This window comes from Hoplias malabaricus, chromosome 8, assembly GCF_029633855.1.
Source record: "Hoplias malabaricus isolate fHopMal1 chromosome 8, fHopMal1.hap1, whole genome shotgun sequence".
Classification (NCBI taxonomy): Eukaryota; Metazoa; Chordata; class Actinopteri; order Characiformes; family Erythrinidae; genus Hoplias; species Hoplias malabaricus.
Window position 1 is genome coordinate 27,891,172 of NC_089807.1, and position 24,061 is coordinate 27,915,232.

The 24,061-nt window shown below is 37.2% G+C and overlaps 1 protein-coding gene across 1 annotated transcript in view; it reads right to left on the minus strand.

The window, feature by feature from the left end:
• Positions 1-378: 378 nt before the first annotated feature.
• The window catches only part of bmp5 (bone morphogenetic protein 5), a 29,229-nt gene continuing 5,546 nt past the window's right edge, over positions 379-24,061 (minus strand). Inside the window, exons 2-7 of the mRNA XM_066678604.1 lie at positions 15,799-15,991; positions 7,541-7,689; positions 3,582-3,779; positions 2,566-2,642; positions 2,235-2,345; positions 379-1,514 (exon numbers count right to left, since the gene is read on the minus strand). Coding sequence (XP_066534701.1) covers positions 1,365-1,514; positions 2,235-2,345; positions 2,566-2,642; positions 3,582-3,779; positions 7,541-7,689; positions 15,799-15,991 — 878 coding nt within the window. The 3' untranslated portion in view covers positions 379-1,364. The remainder of the gene's footprint in view (positions 1,515-2,234; positions 2,346-2,565; positions 2,643-3,581; positions 3,780-7,540; positions 7,690-15,798; positions 15,992-24,061) is intronic.

The window sequence follows — 24,061 nt, forward strand, 5'->3', positions numbered from 1 at the left end:
CAGTTATTTTATTCATCATTTCCATCTCCTCGTTATGATTAAAAATAAGTAACCTCAAGAATATTCAGACACCCAATTTTTTTATACAATTTGCTAATTTTATTTTCCTTTTCTTTACACCTAGAGATACTTATCTTATTTTTACACAGTACTTTATCTGTTTCATTCTGTTTCAACAATTTAGGTATGTCATATTAACACTAATGTCAATATCTTTCTTTTCAATATTATAATTTGCAACATCAATTTGTATCTACCTCCATTTACTGCCTAGAACATCACCAAACAAATGGAACATTTTTAATGTGTAGAGAAAGACAAAAAAGATGACCAGTTGTTATTTGAAAATATATTTAATGACACATAAACATTGTTCTAATACAGTAAATGCAATATTCTCCAAAAATATATTACTCAAATTACTAATGTAAATGTTTTTAAAAAGTCAGGAACAGCTTGGAAGACTATTAACTTAAACAAATCATAGGTTTTCCAGAAAGAAAGAGCAAGAATGAAATTAATTAAAGTGACTCTAGGGTGTGTTTGTGGTGGGGGCAAGGGGGAATTGAGTCCCATCTCAACACGACCATATTTGGTATTCCTATTTCTATGATTCAAAGCTGTTGACAAGAGCTAGAGAGGAACATGTTCATTTTATCTTAATACAAAAATATAGATAATCCAAATTTAACATTTGCCGCAGTAAAATGTTACAAAGTAGTTACTAAATATTGCATATTTTCATCTCTTCCAAAAATAGCAGCATTTAATTTTTAGAGTGGTCTGAAATATGAATTGACAATGACTTGAATACAAAATGTCAGAGTTTAACATATACACAAATGTTCTTGGTGAATGGAACCAATGGATCATTAGAAATGTCATAGCTATTGCTAGCTGTACTGGCCTCACTTTTCAGGAAAGATCACTCAGGACTGCTTCCTCAGAAATAGAGTAAGTCCAGTCTTGGACTAAACTGCTGTCCCCCTGGTGAAACTCTATTAGAGATTCTAATCAGGCTAATTTTAGGCTTATTCTTGTTTGGGAAAACCAGTCTTCAGTATCAGATATGTATCTGTAAGTGGTAACTTGGTTCTACATACCCTCTATTAGAACAGTTAAAGGCAAATAAATAAGAGCATTCATGAGCTAATATATACATAACACTGTACACCAAATATCAAAACTATCTACTAGGAGAGTATGGATTTAATTCCAGTAATATTTCCATCTTGATGGGTTTTACAAACAAAGATTAACATGGAGCTCTAGATTAAACTGATTTCAATGGATAATCTCCATGTAGGGTAATTTAGCCTAAGATTAGCCTTTATCTGTGTCTGCAAAAACAAACACCCAAACACTCAGTGGCACCCACAAGACCTGACCACCATGTTGCGGTATTTCTTCAGAATTACGTTAGAGCTGTCATCAAAGTAGAGCACAGATATAGCGTTCAGCTTGGTGGGGGCACAGCAGGGTTTTGGCACATTCTGAGGGAACATAAGATGGACCTGGGATGGGAAGATCAAGAATAGTTATGCGTTGTCAGAGAAGAATGCAATACCACTGACTAAATAAGTAATTTATGTGACATAATACAACTAGGGATGCAATATTTACTAACACTCTTCTCCCACTCTTCACACACTGATAGCAACACTGCAGGAGAAATGCTAGCACAGGCTTCCAGTATCCGTAGTTTCAGGTGCTGCACATCTTGATGTTATGGTGTGGTATATGGGGTACAAAGATAGTGGGGCCATTCTTCATCAATGGAAACCTCAAGGCCACTGAAACTACGGATACTGGAAGCCTGTGCTAGCATTTGTCCTGCGGAGTTGCTATCAGTGTGTGAAGAGTGGGAGAAGAGGGTTGCATTGACAATCCAACACAATGGGCGGCACTTTGAACACATTTTATAAGTGGTCAGAAACTTGTAAATAACTCACGAAAGAATAAAGTTACATTAAAACCACCACTGTTTTTCTTTTGAAAATCCCAATAAGTTTGATGTGTCACATGACCCTCTTCCCATTGAAAAAACAAAAGTTTGATGCAAAATGGCCGACTTCAAAATGGCCACCATGGTCACCACCCATCTTGAAAAGTTTCCCCCTTCCCATATACTAATGTGCCGCAAACAGGAAGTTAATATCACCAACCATTCCCATTTTATTAAGGCGTAGCCATACAATAAACCCACCCTATATATATATATATTTGGTACTTACCAAAGTCTGGACTATTGCATGATTTGTTGCATTCATATGTGCATTGAGTGGGAAGGAGCATTCTCCATCACAGTAAAATGCTGCATAGCCCTCAGGTGCAATTATCCAGTCCTTCATATAGCATAAGGAGAGAGAGAGAGAGAGAGAGAGAGAGAGAGAGAGAGAGAGAAAGAGAGAGAGAGAGAGAGAGAGAGAGAGAGAGAGAAAGAGAGAGAGAGAGAGAGAGAGAGAGAGAGAGAATACAAAATAGTTAGACAAAATAATCTTCTCTGTGAACATGATTTGAGATATGTTTACTTTTCCTTTGTTTGTTTCTCTGACATTTCCGTACCTGCCATCCTAAGTCTCGGAAGCTGACGTAAAGCTCATGCTTTTTGCAGGCTTGCTTCTGCTCACTGGTGTTTTGATCTAGATTTTTAAAAAAAAGCAACAGCAAAAGCCCCCACCGTCAGTTTTCAAACGCCAGCAAAGTCATTTAATGTTGTTTAGTCTACTTCTGCATGGGTGGGCTTCAGTGTCCAACCCTCATGGGCATTCCCCTTTGTGTTACCAGCTGACGGATGGTCCTCACTTAGCAATGAAATTAGTTAAATCATTTCCCAAAGACCAGATGATCATGCTACCACATCCTATTATATCTTCAAAATTGTGGATGCCACTTAAAATGAATGAACTCCAACTTGGCTGCATTTAGATGTTTCCATTGTGAAAATATAGGCTTACAGTTTGTGTAGTCTGTTTAGATAAGCGTGACATGAATGAGGGAAGCTCTGCACATGAGCCTAAGCTAACCAAGAATGTACTAGAGGAGTATAAAGGATACACCATTTGGATGAAGAAAAGTGGAATTTTCTACAAATACAAAAGATCTTACTAAAGTTCTCTAAAGACTTTATGCTATCTAATCTTTGCAGCAGTGTATCTCCATCTTGTGTAAAATCTTCCCAGAAGAGCAGAAGCTGTTCCTGAGGCAAAAGGGGGACAAACTCCCTAATAATATCATTTATTTCAGAAGAAATGTAGGATGAGATGGTGTTTCTAAAACTGGGTATATTCCTTGTATTTATACTTGTCTAAAACAGTGCTTTGAAAACAGTGCTTAATTTACTTTATTGTATTGTCTATTTTCTGTTAATTCCCGATTCCTGTATAGTTGCTTTGTCACAATTTCAGTTTGTAGAAAGCGCAAAAAAAAAAATTGGAATTAAATAAAATTTTTAAACTGTAAAAAACAATAAGACAAGGCTCTGTTTTGTTAAAAATTATGTACTTGCAAAAGCCAGTGAAATTTATGCTACAGACACAGTGGGATTTATAGCTTAGACATTGGATGTACACAAACTGTACCTGCACTCCAGGGAGCCTGTGAGGTTTTCTGTTGACTTCTGCTTTTGTTTCTGCTGTGGTTCTTCCTCTTGCCCCCAGCGGCCCTGACAGAGCGCAGCAACACTTCACTGGCTTTGAAAAATGCGACAAGAAAAGGCTGCTTGGACTGTGGCCCACTCCTTCCAATGATCCCAGCAGATTTCATGTTGATGCTTCGTCCTGGATATGAACAAAGACAAAACACACTGTTTAAAACTTTGAAGAGAATGTTTTAGGAACAAATTTGTATCTTTTTCAAGCGTAATATAATGTAGTAATTTAATCTTATCTAATGCTCACCCATTTTTACAACAATGCAAGACTTTTGATTTTGTTGTGTGTGGTTTTTTTTTGTAGCATTGTTTTAAAATCCTGTGCCTCTACACACTAAGACATAAAGTATATGTCCAAATGTTAATGAAACATCTTATAATTAGTGAATGTTAATACTGAACACAGAATGTCATCAAGCCCACACAGGAATATTTACGTAACAAGTGTTAAAACTTCATAGAGGAGTACAGCCTGCAGGAAAGGGGAAAAAACTTCATTCTAAAAGTGGATGTCTGAATATATTTGCCCAGATAGTTTTAGCTGAATAAACACATTAGGTAAAGTATATGTTTATCCTGTGAGATAAAATGAGATTCTATATAACGACACTCATGTGTCGTGTGTTACAGTGAGGAATAATTGGGTGTTTTCATGATTTCAGAATATAATTAAGGTTCAGCAAGAAATAAAAAATCTTAAGAAGAATCAAGTCTTAAAAGAAGAGCATCCTTGGGTCAGCAAAACAATAGTCCAACAATAAGAGGAACAGAATTAGTTTTTTCAGAGATAAACAGCAGTTACACTTTTTAGTTTTACTGCAAAAGCCAAAAAATGGCACTTCAAAATCAAACAGCTCCCAGAAGAAATGATTTTATGACTGATTTTACTCTTCTGACAGAAGTACAGACTGTCTGCTTTCTATTGTTTAAACATGTGCACTGGTTTTGAACTGTGCACTGTTTTCAAACTATTATCATATCTGTGCAAAAGAGCACATTTTCAGGTACAGAGAGCAAAAAAAAAACAACAACACTGGATTAAAAAAAACATGAATGTAATTAATACCATTGTGTCCATAAAAAAATATGAAAAATTTTTTTGCTGACAAAATAATTTTGTTGTTGTTGTTGTTGTTGTAGACCTAAAAATTGACTGCCTCTAGCCCTCTACCCACTAAAGCTATTGTCTGCAATTTTCCTTTTCATAACATATTAGTGGTTCTTTGGCACAATAAGATACACAATACACCAAAAGTCTCAAAAGACAATAGGCTTGCAAGATAAATTATGTGTATAACTCCAATTTATTACTGTAATATTTGCTGAACCCCTGGAAAAAATAAGAATACTAAAGGTTTCTCAAATCTTTACAGAAACTGAAAAAATAAATACCTTTAACAATCTGCCACTGGTATTCCAGTATATGGTAATAATTAATTAAAAATCACAAATAACTGCCTATACAAAATATATTAATATGGCTTTAAGAAACAAAATTACCTACATATCCAGTGGGGAAATGTGATAACAACTTGGCATAACAAATTGTTATGCAGAGAGGCTAAGCATGAGGGAGTTCTGCACTGTGTGACGCAGGAAGAAGCACTAAGGTCCAAAGCCTGTTTGATCAATTATTACCAAAAAAAAAAAAGTTCAGATATCATACCTGTGAGCAACAAAAATATAGATTTTATATATTCATCCCAACAATACCTCCCGATCCCTCAACCCCTTCAAAAGTGAAGAGAGGGCCATATTAAGCTATATAAAAAATTATATTTAACTGTTATATATAACTTTTATAAAAAGTTTCAAGAGGCTTTTTTCAGCTATATCAAAGTACACACTGTAATGAGACAACGTTCCTCCAGGACCATGGTGCAACACAGAACATGAGTATAAGCAATGAATGCTAGACTGAGCTTAAACATCCTGAGCTCCTGAGAAGACACTTGAAAATAACAGTTATGACATAATAAATAATGTACAGTGCAGACTCTAGGTAGCCAGTGTAAAATCACATGGTGAACAGGATGAGGAAAATAACCATCCAACAATAAGTGCAGACAGTCTTTCCTCCCATGTCCACCCACATGATAAGGCTATTTGAAACCATGGTGACAATATGAAATACAAATGCAATACAAAACATGCACATGGCTTATGAGAGAGGAGATATGGTTTAAATTTTCTTCAGAATAACATCTGATTTAAGGTTTAATGTTGAGCTACTATGGTCAGATATAGGTTTTAGCCAGTTAAGTTGGAGGAAAGAAAAGAGAAAAGCTTTCTCCATTTTTCAATCAATAACCAGACTGGAGAAATGTATTTCAATGCAAATTTGTATTATTAAAAATAGATTATGTATTCTCATCTTTATTTGTGAGTTAGCAAGTCATTTAAAAAAAACAAAAACATTTTTGTCTTACTGAAATCAGCAAGGATTTCCTGGAAAGAAGACACCTGGATGACAGCATGCTGCCCCAAAACCTGTATATGTCAGTCAACATTAACAGTGCATAAATGTAAAAGTCACTCAATGCTATGTGAACTAAAGTACCCCCACCCCCAACCATCACAGATGCTGGATTTTGAACTGTGCGCTTATAATAAGCTGGATGGTCCCTCTCTTCTTTAGCCCAGATGACGCTGCATCTATGATTTACATAAAGAATTAAAAAAAATGTATTTGTCAGACCGCAGGACATCTTTCCATATTGCCTCAATCTATCTTAAGTTGAATGGGTCCCAGAAAAGGCCCCATGTTTTGGATCCTGTTTATGTGTGTTAATGTAATCCTTGAATTATTTCACTCTTTGCACAGTCTTTCACAGTGTAGTGAAGCCCCCCTCATCAACTCTTTGAGATGCTCTTTTTAAACCTAAACATTTCACTGACCTTTTACCAGTTAACCTCATTTATTTGTTTGTAACATTATGTAAGTTTACTAGTCTTTTATTCACCATCCTAAATTTTCTGGAATGTGTTGCAGCAACACATTTCTTTGAAGTCAAATTTAAAATGGGCAATAAAACTCCATTTGAAATATGTTGAAAAATGCCTTTGTTCTATTTTAAATTAAATAAATAAACATGGTTTAAATGATTTGCACATTATTCATTCTGTTTTTATTTACATTTTGCACACTCTCCCAACTTTTCTGGAAATGGGGTTGTTAATGGAGTATTTCAGTAGGTTTATTCATGTCTGATTAGACCATTTCAGTAATTTTTCTGGTGTGCCCGCTCCCGTTTCAGGAAAGATTCTGGAATCATTTAACTACTATAAAAAGACCAGTAAAAATAACCCTGGGGTAAATTAATCCCATGTGAATAGACATGTGTTTGTGTTTGGGGGGTCTTCAATCATATCCCATGTTAAAGGAGTTTCTTGTGTGTTTTCTCAGGAGTGAAGGTGCTGGAGAAGGCATTTAGAGATGTAACGTATGGTAAAAATCATATGAATCATCCCAGTTGTTGGTGAACCTCTGGTGCTGAATGATGCATCACATGCAAATCCATATGACAATCTAAAGGAGGTTGTTACTCAGAGGAATAAAACTTCTGGCCGCTATAGGTAGGTAAACATTACTGATGTTATGTGGTAAAATTACATTACCTCAGCTCTCCATGTAAAAACATCTTGTCTGAATAGGGCTAATGTGCACACAAAAAGTCCACTAAGGGACTACATTCATTCATTCATTCATTATCTGTAACCGCTTATCCAGTTCAGCCTTGCGGTGGGTCCAGAGCCTACCTGGAATCATTGGGAGCAATCATTGGACTACAAATGATAACTTTTCAAGTGACTTTTGAAACAGGCAGTGTGGTTCACTAACATTATGATGCTTTATGCTTAGAAAATAAGCTCATGTCTTTGCCTTACCATCCATTGTTTCTATGCCAAGCTGAAGGCCCATGTTCTGCTGAGGGTTCAGCACCCAGTGGTTACTGGTAGCTGTGATGTCAAACACCAGCCATCCCCCATCTGAGGCACGGACTTTCTTTGAATCCAGCAAAAATGTCTCAGCATCTCTGAAAAGATCATTGAGAATATAGTTTTGAGCATATGTCTTATTTGCATATGCATATATAAAGATCCATAATTACCTTCTTCATGTGCAATTACAAATGCAAATTCAAAGATTAAGCCTTAAAATGAATGCAGTCTTTCTTTGTTATCTTGGCTTCAAATTTGTACCACTAAATCATGTTCCAAAATATCCTATGGTCCACACACTGTGAGGTTAGAAAAAAGACAATTTAACAGGCCCAGACATGCATAACACACACACACACACACACACACACACAAATTGGCCCTGATCTCATACCACAAACAAAAAATGTTATCAAGTCTTGTATAAATCTTTACTTTAAATATACACATGGCAAATCCAGTATGTATAATCCTTAGCTTACAGCAGATCCTACATGAAATGCTTTATTTTTAATACTTTTATCACCATTTCACAGCTTTTCCTTAACAATTACTGCACATTGCTAAGCAGTTAACACCCGCAGAGTGGAGTATGACCTAAGGTGAGACTTCCAGAACTGGGTGCTGAGCTGAGAAATTCCATTTATCAAAGGAATAAAAGCCACACGGAAAAGGGGGTGAATGTGTGAAGGTTTTAGATCCAGTTTCCTCATAAAAGTAGAGTGGCCTGGTGGTTTTGAGGCCTCGGGTGGTCAAGGTTGTTTCAAATCACCATCGGAGAACCCCTGGAGAACCATATCTCCACCTCCATCTCTCTATGGCATGCAAGCCAGGGAAGTGCAAGCCACAGCTATGTCCTGCTCAAATATAAGCGAAAACATAGGGCTTGACTGATATATTGTTTGGCCAATAATATCAGTCAGTATTAATGTACTACTGACCTTTATCTGACAATTTTGTTTACTATTCATTCATTCATTGTCTGTAACCGCTTATCCAGTTCATGGTCACAGTGGGTCCGGGCCCTATATACTCAATTTTATTTGAGTCTATTCACATTTTGGAACTTGGTACCTGATACTTGATTTTCCACTAGCATGCCTCTCCCTGAAATGTAAAGGGTGATATTGCAACCACAGGCTTTGGAAACTACAACAATGACAATAGCAGTGCTGCTAGATTGTACACGAGTTTTCAGGCAAAATGTCTTTCAAAATCAGCCAAAATGCATAATTAATGGCCTAATAGCCCATTAATTGCTGATAATAATAATTTCCTAAAATGCTTCATAAAGCAATACAATTTGATTTAAAACTAAATCTGTACAATGTGGTGGGTATTCACCCAATCTGGCAACACTAGGCCACAGCAAGTGTTGTTTATTCATCATGCATTTTTTACTTTGCAAACCCCACTTAGCCATGCACCATTTCAGATATATCTTTTCTGGTTGCACAGTCCAGCTCTCAGTGGAGTCTTTTGTCAGACACCATCATGTCATTTTAAGAGCTGCTGTTGTGGGTCAGATGAAAACAAATGTGATTCCTGCTGTAGCTTGTAGATTTTATAACCAGTTGGTTGTTCTGGATGTCTGGCCAATCAGTGCTCTACAAGATTTACACATCATGGTTTAGTCCCTACTCTACTCACTTATAAACACTAGTGAGCAGGCAGAGCTGGGCTGTATACCTGTCAATCAGTGTGCAACAAAATAGCAAAAACAAAATTGAGGGCTGTGTAATTTAGGCACAGCACAAACATTTAGCACTCCTGTGGCTAGCAACATTAGGCTAGTGCATGTGCACTCTCGCTAATGACCCCCCGGAACGTTTTTGCATCCTAACCAACAGCTTTGAGAGACATGGCAAAAGAGATCTGTTCTCTCTCTCTCTCTCTCTCTCTCTCTCTCTCTCTCTCTCTCTCTCTCTCGCTCGCTCCTGAATTTTCCATCAGGCTGCTGCAGATCTTTAAGTAGTTTCTTCATTTAAACATCTTTGGTAGTACAAATTTGCCTATTTTATTCCTTCATTTATTGTCATTTTGTGCGCAAACTGTACAACACTTAAAGCCTTCATTATGAAGTGTATTTTTGGCACAAGAATAAGTGGCAAACCTATATATAAGTGGCAAACCTATATAAGATCCCAGTCATGCCGTAAACAAACAATACATAATAATTGTAAATTTAAAAAAAATTATGCAATGCAAATTTTTGGCCATACCAAAAGCCCTATGAGCTACAAAAGTCCCAGATTTCCATGTACCAGGTGCCATGATTTCCTCATGGAAAATCCAAAAAGAAAGCCAAGATGTGCAAAGTGAAGTAAAGTCTGTACCATGTAGTGGAAAAGCACTATAGACTAGAGAGTTTCTGCTTCTAGAGTTTGAGAAATCTATCCCTTGAGGACCAACATTTGTGTTTGAAAATTTACAGTATGAATCACTATTTAAATAAAATCTGTTGGTTTAATTTTGACACTATAAAATATGTATTAACTGAATTTTAGCCCCTTAACATCAGTATTGTGTTTTCATCGAAACCTTCCTAATGGTCAATGCCCTGTCCTAGATAAGCCTCTTCCTGTGGCTTATAACTGCAGCAGAGGCAGGTGGGATTGAGGGATTGAAGGGAATGGTCTTCCTCCCCTGGAGGCCTCTATTAGCAGCAGATGGTCCTGCTTGGATGTGAGTGGCCTGACAAAGACTGGCAGGAGCGATAACTGATGGGCTTCTGAAACTTCGTAAGTAGAGGGAACTTGCAAATGACCTGTTAATGGTAAAGCCTTATCCTTGGACTTTATCAGGGAGTGTGAACCCTGCGAGTGAGGAGGAACAGGGTTGGAATGGAAGGGGAAGTGATGCAAGGGGGTGACACATTCTCACATTGTGCACATGGCCTAGAACAAAGACAGTCCTCAGTTCTGCCAAGGCCTTGGATGAGTGCAGGTTGATAGATTAGATACAGCAGAAGCCCAGCTGACTAACCCCCGGTTTACAGCTTATGCAGTTTCAGGAACATTCAAAGATTCAACTTTGAATTAACAGCTGCACACACTGTAGCAGAGAAAAAAGTCAGTAAACTTTTAAAAATGAAAGATTCAAAATGGTTTCTATGGCACATTGCCAGTCCTGCAGTTTGTAAGCACTAATTGTTAAAGGCTTTGTGCATGATTTTAATGAAAATAATTTTTATAAAATTCAGAACGTTTACTCACAATTTGTTGCTCTTCATTGGTTTTGCATGCTTAAAAAGGTCTAATGTGTTTACAAAGCCCCAGTGTCGGTAAATGAGTTAAAAAAAAAAAAAAGGAAATGCTAGGATTTCTCTCTTTGATCACGGCACAGAAAACACATCAGTGGTTTTATAGACCGCAAGCAATGAAAAGCACAAATCAAGATGAGGATATTGCTCTATTCCTACTCCATAATTGGGTAATATGGACTTACTTTTGTTGTTTCTAATTATTTAAGTTGGAATTTATGCCAAATTCGGGAGATTGTTAACTGCATGTACGTAAAATTAGAATGTGCTATAGAACTAAAGAAATCAAGTAACATATGAGGTACTGTGGTAATTCAGACATTGAATAAAAACTCACAAACAAGTTCATATTCAGCCACATACCAACAACATTTATTTTTTCCTCAAACATACTGTGCCACTTTAAAATACACTGAGCTTTACACTACTTATCTTTGTTGCTTTTCTATTAATCAAATTTGGTACCTGGTACTTGGAACCAAGTGCTTTTCTAGTACCTGCTTACTCATGGTTCCAAGTGAGCTGAGTAGGAACAAATCGTGATGTGTAAAGTAGACTAAATCCATAAAATCTCCAAGCTACAGGATATATATATATATATATATATATTACCCAACTCACAATTATGCTGTGGTCTTTTGTAGTGATTCAAACACTCCTTAGATTGGTGGCCAATTAATGACTCCAGCAGGAGTTGGATGATGCAACAAGGAACTAACTAACTAAATACATAATTAAATAAATAAATAAACAATCTATACTGTTCTGTCTGAACTGAAGTGCAGAGCTGTGTTCCCAAAAAATTCAACAACTATAAGCAAACACACGACAATGTCCCAACCAACAAGTAATATGTACATAACCCATACATACTCGTGAACTAGCCATTTCACTTTAAAGCACTGAATGAATTTTATTTATCCACAAATCATGGCAAAAACTGGAAATTCCCTTCTACTAATATGGACTAGTCAATAATTGCCATCACAGCCAGTAATTTTAAAACCCAGGATCAGGAATTGGATTAAGGAATTCTAAATTGAATGTTCTTTAACCCTTACATTCCTAGGCTTTTTAACATCCCATGTTTATTACTGTTATCCTAAAGTGTACTATCCAGTTACTGCATGGACTACTTTGCAAACACAAATATGTAAGAACAGTGGTTCTCAATCACCCCAGATGGATCCCATTATTGGTTTATCCCTATGTGTTGCCGGTTAGGTTAGTGCAAAAATATCTGCGCCATCTGGGGCTCATCTGGGGACCCTTTTGAGAACCACTGTCATAGAAGAGTTATTATTAGGTTAAAAATGCTGGCAGGTCCTGGCCATTTAAGGAGATGTTAATGGACCATGTTTTTAAATGAGATGTGCAGTTTGAAGAACCTCTTTAATGCTTAATAGACCTGTACAAAATGTAATGTACATGTCTTGGGATTAAGGTAAGAAACATATAGGGATCTTTAATTTATAAATGTCCATTAAATACATTTTAAATAACCTGGATCAGGTAAATAACACATGTAGACGATGACCAAACATGCCATTTTAAATCTAAAATCAAAGTTTTAATAAGTTGTTTGTCCACTTTTGCTGCACTGACAACTTCCGAATAAGCCTTACACTATATGTTTATTGAATTCTGTGAGCATTTGATGAAGTTCCACAAGAACATTAGTAAAATGAGGTATCAATGCTGTATGATTAGTCTACAAGGAGATCCATCATTCCAGGAACACAGTTCTACTGCTCCACAACCCAACACAACACAACAGTGTGGGGCTTGACTACATTCCAAACACTTCTGGTATTTAGCATGGTGACATTTTCCTGGCTTATTTCATGCTTTTCTAATGAGATGATACAAGGAGTGTGTGTGTTTGTGTGCGCACAGCTGAACATCTGTGTAATTCAAGGTAGCCAAATTCTCTAATTAAAGGGGTGTCTGCAAACACCCTTGTTACACTTTTAATGAAAGGCTTGTCTTCATTTCAAAATTTCATTTCATTTTTACTTCAAAGGCCCATAATGCCACAGTCAGCTGAGTTTTTCCACTGGATTAAAGTCAGAGAATGTATCCTATTACATTAACACAGTTACATTTCATACTTTTATGAAAACAAGGAGACATAGTGAGGAGTGTTATCTGTGAAGGTTATGAAATATGCTTTGTTTGTGAAATATATGCAGATAAAAGTGCCACCTGCCACTTTGGTATTTGGAAGTTTTCCAGCACTAAATAAAACAAGTGATTATAAATGTGTGCCAATAAGACTGGTAAGAAAACAACTTAACTTTATTGGGAAAATAACTTTAAAACTAGTGTAAGATTTCCTATTTTCCTATATTCCTATTGCTTAATAAATGTAAACTTTTTATAATACTTATGAAATGAATTAATTATAATTTAATTATATTATATTTAATTTAAGGGCAGCATGGTGGAACAGCAGGTAGTGTCACAGTCTCACAGCCCCAGGGACCTGAAGGTTGTGGGTTCAAGCCTGTGAGGAGTTTGATGTGTTCTCCCCATGTCCGCGTGGGTTTCCTCCGGGTGCTCCGGTTTCCTCCCGCAGTCCAAAAAAACCACACATTAGTAGGTGGATTGGCAACTCAAAAGTGTCCATAGGTGTGAGTGTGAGTGAATGTGTGTCGCCCTGTGAAGGACTGGCGCCCCCTCCAGGGTGTGTTCCTGCCTTGCTCCCAATGATTCCAGGTAGGCTCCGGACCTACTGCGACCCTGAACTGGCGGTTACAGATAATGAATGAATGAATATTTAATTTAATTACATTTATATTAATGTAAATGTAGTCTTTACATTATTTTCATGTGTTATGAAGCCTAAAAAAAGGTCATGTACACGTATTTTGTAAAGGGTTTTTCATGTAACTATACCTACTTATAAGTAGTGCTGCAGGCCTATGCTATAGATTATAGGTTATTATGTATTCATAAGAAGTTTAACTCATTGTAAAAAAAACTGTGAAATTAACAGCAAGACCCATGCTATAAACCTACTTTAGAAATATTATATTCAAACTGCTTAAAAGGTTTATCAAAGGTAATTTCTGAGTTAGCTGTTCAGCTGTTCTTTCTTGGTGAAGCAGTATATTAACTGCCACGTGTGGCTTAAGACCATTGTCAGTATTTCAATAGTGACAAATTACACTCTTAAAACTTCCTGAGACACACTGTTTAATCAGCACTTGAGGAGACTCCAGACAGACTCCAGACACTCTAGTATAAACAGGATGTCCTTTTATTTTCTGCCTGATTGCCCATCCAAACTGTTTTACAGAGCAGCCGTGGCTTTTTAAAAAGAGCGTTTTAAAACATCCACTGGAGCCATAGGGGAAACTAAGAATGTCACTCAGTGTCAAAGTCGACCCTCATACATGAACTAATGTTCGGGGGAAGACAAACTTTGGCAGCTTCTATGTTCACTTACAAGTTTAAAATCCATATACATCACATATTGTTGCTGCCAGAAACCAAAAAGGTGTTCCTTTATGTGAGGTTTATGCTCTATAAACTGCTGCATGATGTAATTGATATGCAATATAAATCTTATTTTCCCATAAGAAAAACGTTAAAGGGGTAGATGACTTCCTCACATCACATACAAAGGATTGTTACTATATGTTTTCATGGGAAAACATTCAAAACAGAATATATATATATATATATATATATATATATATATATATATATATTATTATTATTCATATATACATGCAATAAAAAAAGCTTTAGCAAAATATGACAATAACGTTGCTCTGACGGATGTGTTACATCATGCAGGACTGGATTGTGACTCACAGACACCCTGGAGCTGGGTGACAGTGGCACTGTCTGCTGCACCACCATGCTGCCCTCACATACAGTATTTTAAGTTTATTTTGTTTCCCAGTATGTTACACTCATCATATACACTGTAAACTTGCTGCAAACGTAGCTATGTGAAAAATGTTATTGATGGATGTGTATATCTTCTCAGTTAGGAAAGCAGCATATCATATCATTGGACCAGTGGTGTCCAAACTTTTGCACAGAGCTTTACCGCAAAGTGGATCTCCACAGCACGTAAACAAGAACCAAAGCATATTCAATATTTATTTAATCCTTTTAAGCTTCAAGGGCATCAACTTGATGGTCATTCACTACTGAAATCCATAAATAAAGAAATACAGCAATAAATACTTTTCCAAATCCATCACTTCAACTCATCCAAAACATTTCAAAATATTTGGAGTTCAATTTGTTTTTCACTGACGTCAGCATCAAGAGCATTAATAAGCAAAAGCATACATTTATGAATAATATCTGCATGCATGAACCCGAGTTCACTCCAAACAGAAACACTTCTAACTTTAACACTTCTGCTGTAACTCAACCGTGTGGTCTGTGAACCACTAAGAAAACTTTAGGTGAAATGTAACATGAATCAAACTGTAAGGCCATCATGCTCTATGGCATGCATTGGCTTGAGGGGCATAAAGCTACGGTGCAGTGTATGGCATAGAGTATGGCATAGGGTACGTTGTAGGATATACAGCAACACGTTACCTAGGCCACAACACAGAAGCATAAATCATCCCTTAATTCAATCCCTTACATTAATTTAATCACCTAGACTTGAAAAGGAATTTTGCATGAGCAGGTGTCCAGAAATATTTGGCTGAAAGCATACGCTGCTGTATGAAAATATTAATTTAATAATTTCTTAAAGCTGTGGTTTCCTATTAATTAATGCTGATGAATGCAAAGCCCACCTTTTGTAGATAAGAATATTTTTGCTTTTTATGGAACAAAACGAAATAAAACTGATGCACCATTTTCCAGTGGAATTATTTCAAGTAATATGTATTTTGTACATACACACACACATACACACTCTTTGGGAACCACTGTAGTAAAGGCTATAGCTCTTGTCACTCACCTGTTTGGGTATTCCTTGATAACTTGGTATATGGAAACTATGAGCGTGACATTTTCATATTTGCCGTGACAGTGATCTTTAAAGATGCGAAACTCTGCCGCTGTCACTGCTTCTCCCTCGGGAATCTGAGTCAGGTCGAAGCGGAACTCTTTATAATGTCTCCTCTGGTGGGAAAAATCCCGGTCCCGCTCCACTGCAAGAAAACACACGGAATGCATTAGTAAAAAAAAAGAAACAAAAGCACTGGTTCTATCATCTGGAGATCACAAGTTTGATGCTCGGTGATGCCTGAGGCACATCAGGTTGGTAGTCCTAAAGAGTTGCTTTCGCTCTCTTTGAGTGGGTAGGATGACCCTCCTTCTTCCAAATCGCTCAGCACAGTGCAAGCTTTATGTGTACATTTGTTAGCTGAGTATTTGGTGCTCTCCTCCAAGCATGCTGAGCTGTAGCATGATACTGTGTTAGCAGCAGTCCAAAAAGGGGATGCATGTACTCCCTGCATCCTCCCAGTTTGGTCACAATGCGTGACAAGGAGAGACCTAGCTAGCAGGTGGAATTGGTAGGCAGTAAATTGATTTCAAAATTTGAGTAGAAAAAAACTCAAAACAGCTATAATAATAATAATAATAATAATAATAATAATAATAATAATAATAATAATAATAAAGGATTGATACATTATTTCACACTCTCCAGTTTTTTCTTTTTTTTTGGTGGGGGTGTGGGGTGTTCTCTTAGCTGTGCTGTCTAAGCAGTCTCTGCTGGAGGAGCGTGAGATATGCCTCGCACATGTAACGTGTCAACAGTTGCTTTCTTGCTTGGAAACAGCCATCGATCACGGTTCCTCAGCGTTCCCTTCCCAAGCCAAACATTTAGACGACCAAAAAAAGCAATATCCAGTTCATTAAATCGGTCAAGTGAGCAGAAGTAGCCTTCTCAGGACAGGCCCTCCACTGTGAGCCTTCACTATTCTTTCACGGTGATGAATGGGCTGCCGTTAAACAAAACAGGCCTTCGCTAATGACACTCTGCCCTTCAGCGTGGCCAAGTCCACAAGATAAAGCTTTTGTTCTCCTGACAACATGCACATATTTCACATACTTTACACTTGTGTGTCTTTACGTCCCGTGATTCAAAAAATTCATGGAGACTGTAAAGTGGACGACACCAGGGAAAACAGCATGTATGTATTGGAGTTTGCTTTGGTTAGCAGCAGAGAGTGCACCCTGGCAAGAAGTTACAGGGCTTTGGTTGAGGTCTCCGCTGGGTCCACCACACACCAAAAAACAAAAGGCTGCTCATTCCTTTAGTTCCTTTTCCATGTTCGCTTTTATTGGCTTGATTAAGGTTACTTAAAATGCAATAATGTCTCAGTCTCCGTTCCCCATCCCTGGTAAAGTCACAATACACCATCTTTACAATTGTTACTATCAAAATTAACAGCCCTAATTGGACTAATTGGCCATTTTTTAACAGTAAATGTCTCTTAACATGCATTCATTTTATATACATTTGTGAACTAAGATATGTATTAAACACAACTTCAATGAATAAGTTCATTAACAGAACTGGCACAAGTACTAGTGAGTTATTTCATTACTTATTATAATAAGTAAAAATAGTTCTAACTCACATTTAATACATTACCAGTGAATCATTGAAATAAACATGCTCAATGAACAGTAAACTGTAGATAATGAATAACTATTTGTTAACATATAATTAATGAATATTTGGCGAGCCTTATTAAATGTGCTACCATTCATAACACAAGATTCTTTCTGAAACATGACATTGTGTTGTTCATGCCATAAGAAACACCTGTTGATTTTGTCAGATCGGAAGCAAAAATTAAGTTTTATTTTCTCCTATCTTTAAAACATGAATGTTTTAGGTGCTGTTTAACATGAAATTTTGGTGATCTGTCATTATATGAATATATTCTCAAACATATATTCCTTGGAAACAAATGTTGCTCTTTACAAACACAAACACACACACGAAATTTAAAAAAAGGAAAAAAGGAAAAAGGCAAAAGCACTATATATAGTCCTAAAACAGCCTATCAAGTTATCCCTGATTTATATGAAACATTTCACAAAACAAAAATATTCCTATAAGTCTACATCATATTTGTCTAACAGTTATACACTACAGTGATAAGCTCTGTCCCACTTAGTGCTCCTTTAAAAGAATGCATGCAGCCCTCCTATCAAAATAACGGAAATAACGGAGGGTAAAGAGTGCCTGTGCAGCAGTGGGGTGAGTTTGTGCCATGGTGCCAGTGAAATAAGGCAGCCCCGTCTCTTTTCTCTGATAATTTATCTACAGTGAAAGTCTGTGGTTACTTAACAGGAAGAGGTCAGGGGTCAGGCTCGAGTTTTAGCAGCTGGTCAGACTCAGCTCCAGCCTGGTCTGCTAATTAACAACAGAGAAGGGTGAGTGGGGTGTTAGACGGGCTGTCAAGTCATAGAAGCACTTAATTTATTCATACAAAACATTACATATTTTGAGTGGAAGCAGTGACATTCACACACATGTAAAAAGACTGCACTGGGTATATATATATATATATATATATATATATATATATATATATATACAAATGGGCAGCTCAATTTTATGGTAAGATTTCAAAGCATAAGATTCCCCTTTTATTTTATAATTAACGTAAAATGTTAGAAAAACCCACTGTACATATTACAAAAACATTTATAACAATAACTTGTATCTACAGTCATTGTCCATTTTATCAGCTCCACTGACCATACAGGACTTGCATGCATTTTTATCCCCATTTCATCCTGCTTTTCAATGGTCCAGATGTAGCTATGACACAATGGCCACAAAGCAGATATGATTTAGGTGCTTGATCATTTTCATAGCTGCAGTACGTGTTGTACCGATAAGAGTGGATCTGACACAGCAGTGCTGATGGACGGAGAATAGTTCAACCAAAAATATCCAACCACAAGTGTCCTGTGAGCGGCATCCTGTGTCCACTGATGAAGGACTAGAGGATGACCAACACAAACTGTGCAGCAAAAAGTGAGCTACTGTCTCTGACAAATTGGACCAACAATAGTAGACAGTGATACCTACTGTGTGAGGGTCCTGACCAGGAAAGATCAGGGTGAAAGGAAGTATAAAGTATGCAGAGTAACAGATTAACTACATTATGTAACTGTAGAACTACAAAGTGCTCCTGTATGGTCAGTAAAGCTGATAAAATGGACAATTTAGATGCAAGGTGTGCCTTATTGTACCTAATAAAGTGGCCTGTGAGGGTACAGAGGGTACCCTTTTCATTGTAATGCCTTTTAAATGGATGATGTGTGCATAATTATAAAATGCCTATAATACATGTTGAGAATTATAAATATATTATAAATGTATAAAATGCCTTATAGTGATTATAGTCACTATAATAATAATAATAATAATATTGTATATTATTAAACAAGTGCTTTAATTAATAACTAAATTACTTTACTTGAAGTGTCCAATGATATAAACGTTTACATATACAGGCTTTATAGAAACTGTTACCAAAAAGTTTAATGATCATTCACACACACACACACACACACACACACACACACCATTAGTGCCAACCATTCGCTTCTGTACATTTTATTTAGAAGCTAGAAACACAGAGCAATGTGGGAACAGATTTTTCTCTTTGCCTTGCTCTCAATTAAGAGACTCGTTCTTTTAAAGCGGACTGTGTACATGCCCTGATGTTTCTGAGTGAAAACATATGTGGCTTGGTCATGGGGATGGATTTCCCTATGGGCCACCTTAACTAAAACTCTGCAAGCTCCAGCCAATGTTTCAATCCTACTTTCTTGGCTCTCGTGTCAACAGAACTCTGTTGATGTTTTTCCCTCCCATTTAACAACTATTACCTACAATAACTTCCAAATTAAAAAAAAAGAGGACACAGGCCTAGAAACATAGTCTGAAGTCTGGTGAAAGTGAATATAATGCACAGCTGTAGACAAACAATCAGTGAGTTACAGAAACAAGAAGAAGGCCCCCAGTTTTAGTGGCTCAGTGGTGTTGACCTAATGCAGACTTGGCCTTCTACACCATCTGCCCACTCTACAGCAACAGGAAATAATTACTGCCAATTATCTGCGGCTCACACAGTGGTTAGATAGGTTTGTGTGAACTGCTGGGTCAGAAGGGGCAGTGCTACTGAAGCATTACAGGGTTAATCACGCTTATCACACAGACTTTCCTTAAAAAAACACGCAACCTTCCATAAAACTATGCCAGCTGAAAAGACTGTACTGTCCACAAAGATTGAGATATTAACCAGGTGTGTGTGTGTGTGTGTGTGTTGCATTGAAGTAAGAGTGGGGTATGAGCTTCAAAGTACTACATATTTTGGTTGAATATCAATGATAGTGAGTTCTAACCATTAAACTTTGTTACACTTGAAACGCGTGGAGTACATACTAGATCTTTTTGGGACATTTGTTCCAGGACAGTGTAACTAATTATTTTGGTTATACACAGATGTAACATATTATGCCAGTCCAATAGAGCGTCACATAGGGCCCAGTTCACTCTCTTCTTGAAAGCAACCACAACATTGCCAGCTCTTCACAGGAGTCATCAGGTAGGCACCTATCGCCATCTGTGCTACTGAATTAAGCCCACAATACCCACAACAGAAGATTCAGCAGTTAAGTCTGGCCCAGACAAACCTCCCTCCAAGCTATCTTTATGGACCAATCATACTCTTATATGTAGAGCCACATTGGCCACATTGGAGAGTGAGCCTGTTCTTCACAGGGCAACACAGACAGTCATTCACACACTCACACCTACGGACACTTTTGAGTCACCAATCCACCTACCAAAGTGTGTTTTTGGACTGTGGGAGGAAATCGGAGCACCTGGAGGAAACCCATGTGGACAAAGGGATAACACACCAAACTCCTCACAGTCGAACCCACAACCTCCAGGTCCCTGGAGATCAGTTTCAATGTTATACAAAACGATCATTCAATGATACAACAACTTCAAGATGCAGTTTAATCTGAGCGAGAGCGGGGTACAACATTATATATATATATATATATATATATATATATATATATATATATATATATATATATATATATATATATATATAACGCGAGAGAGAGAGGGGACTGTAAACTAGAAATGTTTAGATAAAAAAACCCATAAAATATATATTGTAAAAAAACAGCAGCTGTGTTTGCCAGAATTTCACTGTAGTATATATATTATTTTATATATTCTTTTTGGCAATCATGAATTTTACAGCCAAGAACTGTCTTTACAGTACATTTATTTTAAACAAACAGATATACACTGTAAAAACCCATAGTATTTATATACAAAAAACAAGAAACATTGTTTTGCCATAAAAATTAGCATGTAAATAGTGTGACAAATGAAAGAATGGAGACTGAGATATTAAAAGGAGGAATTGTCAAATGGGCAAAGGAATGTTCAGTATCTGGGTGCCACAATTCAGCACAGGCTGATGATAAACTTTCCTGATGAACACACATCTTGTTAGACATCAGCACTAAACATGCACAAAATAATCGCCCCAAAGCCAAAAAGCATGAAAAAAAGACAAATTCTGAAAATGACAGAAAATATGGAGCTGGTAGGCATGCTGGGAGCTCTCCCATGAGTCTCAGCTACTCCCAATCCTTGGCCACTTGCACTGCCCATAATGTTTTCTGTATTTAACAATGACAAAATAAATTTTTTACAAAAAAAAAAAAAAAGCAAAAATGAGAAGTGTTTTCCATTATATAAATATTATGGAATATTTTTGTTATAAACACAGTGCAAGTGTTTTAACTTTTAAATAATATATTTTTTACAGTAAAGATATGTAAAAATTTGTGTTTTGGCTAATAAAAATATTTACATTATTTCACTGTAACAGAAACTGTATTCAACCTATTTAGAGTAATTTTTGAGTTAAGTGCGAGATACAAACAAAATGGGTAGTCATTTAGCATAGGATAACCATATTTAAATATTGCCTAACTGATTTGCTCGTCTGCCTTCGCATGCATATGAACTTCATATGTCATTCCATTCTTAATCCATAGGGTTTAATATGATGTCAGCCCACACTTTGCAGCTCTAATAGCAGCTCTATGGGAATTGTTGACCATTCTTCCAGGCCTGGCTCATAGTTTTCACTCTACTTCATTCCAAAGGTGTTCTATTGAGTTGAGGTCAGGCCTCGGTGCAGGCAAGTCAAGTTCTTCCACACCACAACTCCAGGCCCAGTTCTAGACTGCTTTGGTTGGGGGGCAGTAAAATATAATGCGTTGGCAAGTGTTTAGTCTCATTTAGAAAGCTAGAACTGTATTGTAAGTTTGATTTGAGCAGGGATGCCAGTTCAATTTAGGGACTGCAAACTGTGAAGGACACATTTATAGGTTGATAAGCACTGCGATTATTCTGTCCCATTTCTAAAACTCCTTCGCATGTGGCCAACAAATGTGTCCAGAATAGGCTGAATTTTGGAATGTTGAATCAGAACAAGCAAGAAAAACTATATTCATAAACAATTGCAATAAAAACATTTCCCAGTTTCTTTTACTTTGGCCATGATTTATTTACTTTTAAATGATCTTTCCTGTGTATGTGTATCAGAAAGTTTGTTCAAGTCTACACAGACAGACAAGCTCCATGTGTGTATGTGTTTCTTTTATCTGTCTCTCTCTCTCTCCCTGCTGTGCTGACTGGATGTGTGCGCAGCTGACATCACCCGCACAGCTCACTGGGACTTGTAGTTCTCGGCTCTGCTTCTTGGCTCTGAGGAGACCGTTAATTTTTCATTCATTCATTTGTTCATTGTCTGTAGCCGCTTATCCAGTTCAGGGTCACGGTGGGTCCGGAACCTACTCGGAATCATTGGGCAAAAGGCAGAAACACACCCTGGAGGGAGCACCAGTCCTTCACAGGGCGACACACACACACATTCACTCACGCACTCACACCTACGGACGCTATTGAGTCTCCAATCCACCTACCAAAAGTGTTTTTGGACTGTAGGAGGAAACAGGAGCACCCGGAGGAATCCACGTGGATATGGAGAGAACACACCAAACTCCTCACAGACAGTCACCCAGAGCGGGACTTGAACCCACAACCTCCAGGTCCCTGGAGCTGTTTGACTATGACACTACCTGCTGCACCATCGTGCCGCCCTTCTGTTAATTTTCCGTAAAAGAAAAAAAAAGTATGATGCAGCACTATGTTTAGTAATGCTGTACTTCAAGCACATTCAACTTGAAATAAACAATGAATCAACACATTTAAACCTTAAATTCATATATTAGCGCTTTTAGCCACAATGCTACCCCAGGCAGACCCTTAGGCCTGCTAGCACCAAGCTTACAACTGAACCAAATATTTTGTCAATATATAAATAGAATATACTTCATATACCTCTAATGCTCTGGGTTTTTTTCTCTTTCTCTTGCTTGTAAACATTTTGAATGTCTTTGAACATTAACATTTCCACATAAACATTTCTTTAGCTAGCACTCTCTAATTTCACCTGAGTTTTCTTTACCACACACAATGTCAGAGTTATATGATTCAGGGTAAAAAAACTCGAAAGAATATGGCAACATAATACACTCATTAGACTGTCTGGACAGTTTAACAGCTTTCTAAACAGAAAGGATCCTAATAAAAGCAGAGATTCAACACGAACTCTTGAGACAGCACACAGTGAGAGGGAAAGAGGGATAAACTGTGTTTCATGCGCTTTAGAAACAGGCTCAGAAATAGGGTGCTTAGTTGAACAGGGGTTACATGTGATACGTTTTCTTATCATTATAAGTTCATTAAAAATGTAAAAAGAATATTCATGAATTTAAAAATGTGAAAAATACAGAAATAAGCAAAGGAAAATATATATTTTTTGTTTGGTTGAGCTGGCTTTGAGTCTGGGTGGGCAATGAGAGGCTGGCCCAAATTCACTCATCAATGTCTTTCTGGACCTTGCTTTGTGCACTGGGGCACAGACATGATGGAGCAGGAAGGAGCCATCCCCAAACTGTTACCACAAATTTGGGAAAATGAAATTGCCCAAAATTGCTTGGTATGCTGAAGCATTAAGAGTTCCTTACACTGGATCTAAAGGGCAGAGCCCAACTTCTGAAAAACAACCCCACCATAATCCCCTCTTCACCAAACTTTACACTTGGCACAATGCAGTCAGACAAGTGCCATTCTCCTGGCA